Source organism: Aegilops tauschii, chromosome 2 (genome assembly GCF_002575655.3).
Source record: "Aegilops tauschii subsp. strangulata cultivar AL8/78 chromosome 2, Aet v6.0, whole genome shotgun sequence".
NCBI lineage: Eukaryota > Viridiplantae > Streptophyta > Magnoliopsida > Poales > Poaceae > Aegilops > Aegilops tauschii.
This window is the reverse complement of record NC_053036.3, coordinates 575,022,410-575,031,437: the sequence shown is the minus strand read 5'-3', so window position 1 is coordinate 575,031,437 and position 9,028 is coordinate 575,022,410. Positions and strand designations below refer to the sequence as shown.

General features: G+C 50.9%; 2 protein-coding genes across 2 annotated transcripts; one reads left to right on the top strand and one right to left on the bottom strand.

Annotated features, from left to right (window-relative positions):
- Window positions 1-593: 593 nt before the first annotated feature.
- Window positions 594-1,247, bottom strand: LOC109762323 (BTB/POZ and MATH domain-containing protein 2-like). The gene has a single exon (XM_020321159.1). The coding sequence runs from the start codon at window positions 1,245-1,247 to the stop codon at window positions 594-596; it is 654 nt and encodes a 217-aa protein (XP_020176748.1).
- A 1,024-nt stretch (window positions 1,248-2,271) lies between these two features.
- On the top strand, window positions 2,272-2,781 carry LOC141042094 (uncharacterized). The gene has a single exon (XM_073509626.1). The coding sequence runs from the start codon at window positions 2,272-2,274 to the stop codon at window positions 2,779-2,781; it is 510 nt and encodes a 169-aa protein (XP_073365727.1).
- The last annotated feature ends 6,247 nt before the right edge of the window (window positions 2,782-9,028 follow it).

Here is a 9,028-nt window from a genome sequence, read left to right as displayed (position 1 = left end):
TCATGTTGAGAGGCACTGCTACAAGCCAGACGCCGCTATATGATCATGATAAACGCGGAAATTGAAATGCAGATGATCAACCGTTCGTCCTATGGACTGGACTAGTCACTGCAGGAAACTTTGTCCAATATTTCCTTAATGAGAAGAGGACATCTTGCAACCAAACGCCTGAATCCATCAGTCGGCATAACAGCCTGTAGCACATTCCATGGAGTCATGAATCCAACAGTCTCGACGTGAATGCTCTCACAGAGCTTGCTTTCACAAAGCACCCCTTAGCCTATCTAGTCCGAATCGCTCGGCAGAGACCAGCAAGTACACAAAACCACAGCCGTTCATCACATATATATGTTTTGTGGGCAGCAGCCATCATCAATGGGAACATCATACAAAAATCGTGTGTGTAACCCGCAAGTACACAGAATTATCCCATTATCAATGTTTACTCAGAACGAAACCAAAGCTGCATACAGCGCAGTAGTTCATAAAGTACTAAAAGCCAACTACAAAGTACAGAGAACATAAACGAGAGAATTGCAAACTTATTAGTAATAAAGCCCACGCAGATGCAATATATGGCATGGCTAATGGCTTCAAGCAGAGCCGGACAGATAATCTGTGAGCACAGCATCCACTTCGCCTCCAAGTCCAATCTTGGCATGCTTGGATTTCTTCAGGGGTGCCGCCAAGTTGCGGATAACAAATTTCTTGCTGTCACACAGAATCGGCAGCGGAGGCGGCGGCAGAATGGCACGTTTCCCCTCAGTATAGGGTTCTCCGATCACGGTGAGAACGCAGCGGATAGTGACACTCCCATTGTTTTCAAGCGACACTGATCTCAGCCTCGATCTGTCCACGAACCGAGGATAGCCCCGATAAATGCATTCGGCCGTAAAGGTATACTCTATCTCGTCAAACTTCGTAACCTGTGCTCCACTTTTGCCCAGCAAGTTCAAGGTGAACCTTCCTCTCACATCCTTTTCCGGGCTGAGGCAGTTCAAGAACGCCGAAGCGTTGCCAAAACTGCCATGTCTCACGCCGTCCGGGAAGAAGCTTATTGTCCACTTGAAGCCACCGACGGTGAAGACGGTCGAGCTGACGAGCTTTTCGACGCCGATGCCTTCGAGCAGTGGGTAAATGGTGATCTCGAAATCACGCGTTGAGGTGAAGGTAGGGGTGATGCATCTCGACGAGGTCTTCGGCAGGCACTTGGCATGGCTAGCTGCAGAGGTGGAGTTGGTGGCCATGGCGAGAGCTAAAGAGTGACGGGCTTCGCAGGCTAGATCACTATAGGCTATACATATGCGCCTCCTTATAGGGCTTTTCTAGGCGAGAGGATGTTAGGCAGAATAAGCCGCGGCGACGAGCTCACCGCGTGGGGCGCGTGTATGGGCGCGCGCCAGACGTAGCGGGCGCGTCGGGACCGCGGGGAGCGTGTGTGTAGGCGTGCGTGTGTGCGTGGGTGCGGTGCATGGGCGTGTCCATGTGATCGAACACCGCACGGGTGTGTGTAGAGGTAGCCGTTGGCGCGCGGGGTGAGCACGTTGAGCTGGTCCATCACGGGCTCGCCGCGCCCGGGCGTGTGCGTGCATGTCGGGGAGGGCGCGGTAGAAGCGGGCGGGATGGGTGCTCGACGTGGGCTGGGACGTGGGTGTGTGCCCGGCGCGTCCCTGGGTATAAGACCCCGTGTAATGGTTCTGCTCTGTGACGAGTTCGTGCTCGTGGAATACAAGGCCGTGCGTGCGGCGGCAGCATTCGTGCGCTGGAGAAACTCCGTATTCTTCCTCCTCCTTCCTTCTTCTTCCTTGAGTGAGCCACGGCGAGGGAGAGCGAGCTGAGTGACAGGGAGAGGAGGGCACCGGCGAGGGAGGCGCGGCAACAACATTTGGCATCAGAACCACGTTCTGTCCAGGGTGCGCCGGCGATGTCGATCGTCCCCTACGGCGGCGGTGCTAGCGGTTCATTGCCGCAGCAGGTGCCGCTGCTCACCGGAGAGAACTACACGGCATGGTCGATCAAGGTGGAGGCAAACCTTGATGCGGCCGGGCTGTGGGAGGCGGTGGTCGTGCCGGAGGACGCGGCGGCCGCCGTGATCGCGAAGAAGGATAAGCCGGCGAGGGCGTATCTGCTCGGCGCGCTCGCGGAGGAGCTGCTGCGGCGAAGAAAACTGCGGCGGAGGTATGGGCAAGCCTGAAGGCGCGGTTCGTCGGCGCGGACCGCATGCGGGCGGCGCGGCTGGGCACACTGCGCGGGGAGTTCGAGCTCCTACGCATGGCGAGCAGCGACACGCTGGACGAGTTCGCCGGCAAGCTCGGTGGCATGGCGGCGCGTTACGCGGTGCTCGGCTCAACCCTGGAAGACGCCGCGCTGGTGAAGAAGCTGCTCGACTCCATGCCGGACCGCCTGTACGCGGCGGTGGCCGGGATCGAGCAGTTTTGCGACGTGTCGACGATGCCGTTCGAGGAGGCGCTCGGGCGGCTGAAAGCGTTTGACGAACGGCTCCGACGACGCGGGCAGGCAGGCAGCGAGAGCGCGGACGGGCAGCTGATGTTCACCACGGCGCAATGGCGGGCGCGTGAACGACAGCGAGGCGGAGCTCGGGACTACGACGACGGGGCGCGCAGCGAGGCGTCGGGCTTCGGCGGCAACCGGAAGGGCCGGTGCTACAAGTGCGGCGAGCAGGGTCACTTCAAACGTGACTGCCCGCGGTGGAAGAAGGCGCCGGCGCCGGAGCATGCACTGCTGGTCGACGGGGACGCCGAGGACGCCGGGCTGCTCTGAGCTGCGGCTTAGGGCGCGAATGTTAGGCAGAATAAGCCGCGGCGACGAGCTCACCGCGTGGGGCGCGTGTATGGGCACGCGCCAGACGTAGCGGGCGCGTCGGGACCGCGGGGAGCGTGTGTATAGGCGTGCGTGTGTGCGTGGGTGCGGTGCATGGGCGTGTCCATGTGATCGAACACCGCACGGGTGTGTGTAGAGGTAGCCGTTGGCGCGCGGGGTGAGCACGTTGAGCTGGTCCATCGCGGGCTCGCCGCGCCCGGGCGTATGCGTGCATGTCGGGGAGGGCGCGGTAGAAGCGGGCGGGACGGGTGCTTGACGTGGGCTGGGACGTGGGTGCGTGCCCGGCGCGTCCCTGGGTATAAGACCCCGTGTGACGAGTTCGTGCTCGTGGAATACAAGGCCGTGCGTGCGGCGGCAGCGTTCGTGCGCTGGAGAAACTCCGTGTTCTTCCTCCTCCTTCCTTCTTCTTCCTTGAGTGAGCCACGGCGAGGGAGAGCGAGCTGAGTGACAGGGAGAGGAGGGCACCGGCGAGGGAGGCGCGGCAACAACAGAGGAGTGAAGGCGCGGGCGCACGCTCGCACGGGACTTGGAAGTCGTTTAGTTTCCCGGTGAGCAGGCATTAACACGGAATGCATGCCGTCGTTTCTTCAACTCGTCGCAGTGGGAGCAGAAACGAAATTCAATCGACTGAACATGAATTAACTCCGTACTGTTCACATGCATCGTCCGTTAGCGAAGGGATGTGAAAGGCCCACGATCGATGACAAAGGGATTCATCAAGCGAACAGGAAGTGACGATGCACCGCATGCACCGGCTTTGCTATATCAACGGACTAATACGGGGTTTGGCGCCCACCCCCACCAGTAAAGGCCTGTGGATTTATTCCGTGTGTATAGCATTTTTGCCGCATGCACAACGTACACAGGGAAAAAGGAAGAATATTTTCGATGAGAAAACCAGCTCGGACCATCTCGTGGGAAAACCCTTTCTTTAAGATGAATCTCATGAAAAACTAGGATCCACCCACAGAAGCATGGCCCTCTACAAAATTCTTAACAAAGCAAATAATCCGCATATCAATCAGGTGACATAAGCGCAAATGCCAGCGACTAAGGATCTCCCCCCCCCCCCCCCCCCCCCCCTCCAGGTACAACATCCAGCCCGACCCGGCTTGTTTTACCTTCCTTGTCTGATGATCACCTATTAAATATCATGACCGATGTGGGAATATTTATTGATCCCGAGCAGGGGCCACCTTCTCTCCTCCTCTCTACTATTAGGGCCAATGAGATGGCTCAGGCAGCCATAGCTAAGGCCAAAGAGGCCGTTGCCTCTGCGGCTACGGCTGATCTATGGCCAGGGGATAGGGCGGGTGGTTTGGAGGTTGGTAGTGGCCAACCCCAGCCTAACACATCTAGAAGGGGCAAATCCAAGCGATCTAAACCCTGCGCTGCCCCTAGCAGGTCGAGTCTTCGCATAAAAAATCTCTCTTACAAATGAAAGCTCTATTCTGGAACATTAGAGGGTTTTGGCGCTAGGGGGCGCCATGACCAAATTAGAGATGTTGTTCGTGGTGATAATATTGACATAGTAGGGCTGGTCAAAACTTTCAAAGACTCTTTCTCCCCCTAATGAACTTTCTGCGATTGCGGGCATGGATAGGTTTGATTGGCATGTCCTGCCATCTTCTGGTCACTCGGGAGGGATTCTGATTGGTTCTAAACGGGATGTGTTTGATTTTGTTGCTTTCGATCATGGGATTTTCTGGGCAAGCACTGTCGTGTATCACAAATCTCTTAACACTTTGTGGGAGTTCATGGTTGTATATGGCCCAGCAGATCACTGCTTATCTCCCTTTTTCTGGACGAACTCTTTGCTAAGATCGAGGCTTGTACTATTCCGATCGTTGTCGGAGGCGATTTTAACCTTCTTCGCACCCCCTCAGATAAGAGTAACTTAAACTTCTCCTGGCCTTTGGTAAATGCTTTCAATGATTTCATTAGCAACTGTGCAATTCGCGAGCTACCCATGGTACACTAGTAGAAAAGGGGGCTTTTGTCCCGGTTGGTAAGGGCCTTTAGTCCCGGTTTTTGAACCGGGACTAAAGGGTCGTTACTAATGCCTCCCCCCTTTAGTCCCGGTTCTTACACGAACCAGGACTAAAGGCCGTCCACGTGGACGCAGCCTGGAGCTCCACCTTTAGTCCACCAACCGGGACTAAAGGAAATTTTATGATATTTTTAAAAAAAATATTTTTTGCGAATTTTTTTTATTTTTTTTTTATTTTCAAATTTCTGAATTATTTTAACCTCTAATCTCTTATCACCGCCCCTCATCACTACTCAATTTATCCTCTAATCTCTAATCACCCCTCATCATTCCAAATCATCTAACTTCCCGGACGGTCACTCATCCTCTCACTACTCCAGCCTGAGCACGCTTAACTTCCGGGTTCTATTCTCCCTCGTTTCCAAGCCTGCACTTGTTGTTTTCCTGACAATAGTAAGATGTCAATTCTATTAACCCTCAGAAATTTAGCTTGAGCATGAAGTGACACATTTCACTGTTTGAGTTTGAAACTATTGTTTTAAAAAACAATAATTATTTAGTAACACTAATATTTCTGGAATAATTAGTTTGACCATTGTTTGACCACTGTTTGACCACAGTTTGACCAGATTTGACCAAAATTCAAAAAAACTGAAATAATTATTTAGTAACACTAATATTCTAGAATAATTAGTTTGATCATTGTTTGACCACAGTTTGACCACAGTTTGAAATTTTTTGCCTCTCCAGATCTTAAAAGCCCCGTATCTTTTTTTCTGTTAGGTTTTTGAGGATTTTGAAAATGTTTAACGGGGTTCCCCCGGTTAAATTCAGATGTAACTTTTCGAGTAGATGATTTTTCATATAAAAAACTTTTTCATCCGAGTTCGTTATACCCATTTTAAGAAATTCCAGAGAGATTTTGCAAGTAAAGTCGAAATTCATATTTGTTAATTTTCCTAACAACTAGACCACATATCACATGGGAAACTTATTTTATTTTATTTTATTGACATTTTCATCATTTTCTTTTCTTTTTTCTAAAACTGAAAAGGCGGTCCAGGGGGGTAGAGTTTGATGGGCCCTTTAATAGCAAAAAGAATTTTCATAAAGAATGTTTTTGTTAGACATTTTAATAGCAAAAAGCATTATCATAAAGATTTTTTTGTTAGAAACTAAAATAACAAAATCTGTTTTTGAATAGAATCATAAAACACAGTAATATTAAATAGCAGGAAAAAGAATCACAGAAATTTCAAAGAATTCAAATTTGAAAACTAATGGCACTAACAGAAAGTTTATAATTTTTGTGACCTAAAAGCAAAAAGAATTAAAAAATAAAATTTAATAAAATAAATAAAAATAGCAACAGTGAGTATTTTGTTGTAAGTAGAAACAAAATAAAATAAATAAAGCAACAAAGAAAAAAAAGTGCCAGCTACTGGGCCACCACGGCCTGAATACGACTAGAAACCCAACCATGGGCCAGGATTCAGGCCCGCAGGTGGCCCAGTAGGCCCACAGGCACACAGTGTACGGTTAGGCCCGAAAGCCTGCAATTGAGAGGAGCTCGAGAGGGTGGGCGCAGCAGCGCTTATAAACCACTCTCGAGCTCTCTCAATTAGCGAGGTGGGACTAAACTTTGGCCGCGACGCGGGCAGCACATTTCCTTTGGTCCCGGTTAGTGCCACCAACCGGGACTAAAGGGCATCGCACCCTTTAGTCCCGGTTCGTGGCACCAACCGGGACTAAAGGGCCCAGGTGAACCGGGACTAATGCCTTAGCCGCACGAACCGGGACCAATGCTCACATTAGTCCCGGTTCGTGACTGAATCGGGACTAATGTGAATATTGCCCTGTGACGAAAGCCCTGTTTTGTACTAGTGGTAGGGGCCCGTTTCACCTAGTCTAATCACCAGGCCATCCCGATCTGGTCAGTGCTGGACCGGGTGTTCATCTGCTCCAGGTGGGACTCCTTATTCCCTCATGCCTCCCTTTATGCTAAAGTCAATGTGGGCTTCGATCATACACCACTCCTTCTTATGCTGGGTTGCAGCAATCTAGGCCCTCCTCCCGCTTCCAGTTTGATGCTTCTTGGCTTCTTGTGAAGGGCTTCGCAGATATGCTAGCTACTAAGATCGCTAACCTCTTAGCCTCCCAGACTCGCTCATTTGGTCTTATGGATGACTGGCATAGATGCTCCTACGAGTTGCGTAAATTCCTTAAGGGTTGGTCACGTAATCATGCTGCGGAGGAACGTAGGGCGAAGAATGCGTTAGAGTCTCATATTGTGGATCTTGAGCGTGCGGCTGACACCTTGGGCCTCTCGGAAGCAGGTTGGTCTTTGCGTTATAACCTCGAAGCCGCCTTGATGCAGTTGCATCAGCAAGCGGAAACTTATTGGCGCCAACGTGGCACTCTTAACTGGACTTTAAAAGGGGACTCTCCTACTGCCTACTTCTTTGCCATTGCCAATGGTCGCAGAAGGCGTTGCTACATTAACAGCCTTCTCATCAATGGTGTCCGGTCTTCGGACCAATCCCTAATCCTCTCTCATGTGGTGGAATTCTTCTCTTCTCTATTGGGGGCCAAGCCTGCTAGTGGCTTTTCTATCTCTCCCTCCCTGTGGGAGGACGCTATGAAAGTTTCGAACGAGGAGAATGAGGCCTTAATGATCCCCCTGTCAGATAAGGAAATCTGGAACGTGGTAAATTCCGCCAATCCCAATGCTGCCTCCGGCCCTGATGGGTTCTCTATCCCCTTCGTCAAGAAATTCTGGCCGCAGCTGCGGCACCTGGTCTGTCAAATCATCCAGGGTTTCTGTTTGGGCACTATTGACATCTCTCGTCTCAACTATAGTGATCACCCTGATCCCTAAAATTAAAGGTGTCGAGCTGATTTCCCAGTTTAGGCCAATTGCATTGATTAACAATTTTGCGAAGTTCCCGGCTAAAGGCTTTGTGACTCGCCTTTCCCCTGTCGCTCATAGAACTATCAGTCCTTTCCAATCTGCTTTCATTAAAGGGCGCTTTATTCTGGACGGGATCCTGTGCCTTCACGAGATAGTACACATGACCTCAAATCTCGTAAATCTAAAGTTGTTATCCTCAAACTGGATTTTGAGAAGGCCTACGACTCGGTCAGTTGGCCTTTCTTGAGGAAGGTTCTCTTGGTGAAAGGCTTCGATGGTGCCTACGTTCATCGAATCATGAAGTTGGTCTCGGGGGGCCACACTGCGATCTCTGTTAATGGTCATGTCAGTAAATTTTTTGCCAATGGCAGGGGCCTGCGGCAGGGTGACCCTGCGTCCCCCGTTCTGTTTAACTTCGTCACCGACGCCTTCTCCCGTATCTTATCTAGGGCTGCCCATCACGGTCATATATCTCCGGTTGTGTCTCATCTGATTCCGGACGGTGTTACCCACCTTCAATACGCTGATGACACTATCATTATGGTGTAATTGAACGATTCTTGCATTGCTCACCTCAAGTTCATTCTCCTCTGCTTCAAGGCCTTGTCGGGGCTGAAAATTAACTTCTCTAAGAGCGATGTAATCAACACCGGCGTTGATGACAATGAGGCTTTGAGGGTGGCGCCCCTCCTCAATTGTAAGCTTGGTTCCTTTCCCTTAAAATACCTGGGCCTCCCTATCTCGCCGGATATGCTTCATTCGAAAGAGTTTGCCCCTGCTGTCTCTAAGGTGGGTAATAGGGTACTCCCCTGGCATGGCAGGTACAATTCCAATGCTGGGAAAGTGGATTTGATCAATGCCTGCTTATCTCCCCTTCCTATGTTCCTAATGGGCTTTTACCTCCTCTCGGCTGGGATCCATGCGGGCTTTGATAAGCATAGGGGTGCGTTCTATTGGAATGCGGCAAATAATAGGCGCAAATATAGGCTTGTTAAGTGGCAACTCATGTGTAGGCCAAAAAACCTTGGGGGCTGGGCATCATTAACACTTCCGTCATGAACAAATGCATGTTGGTCAAATGGTGGTGGAAGATCATGTCTAGTGGGGCCAGTTCTTTATGGTATTCTATCCTTAAAGCCAAGTACTTCCCTCATTCTAGCCCGATGTTTGGGTTGGCTCTACGTGGTTCACAATTCTGGAAGGATCTTATTCTGGTCCGCCCGCTTTTCCTCGAGCATGTTAAATTCATTGTAGGAGGTGGTTCCTCGGTTCGTTTTTGGCTTGAT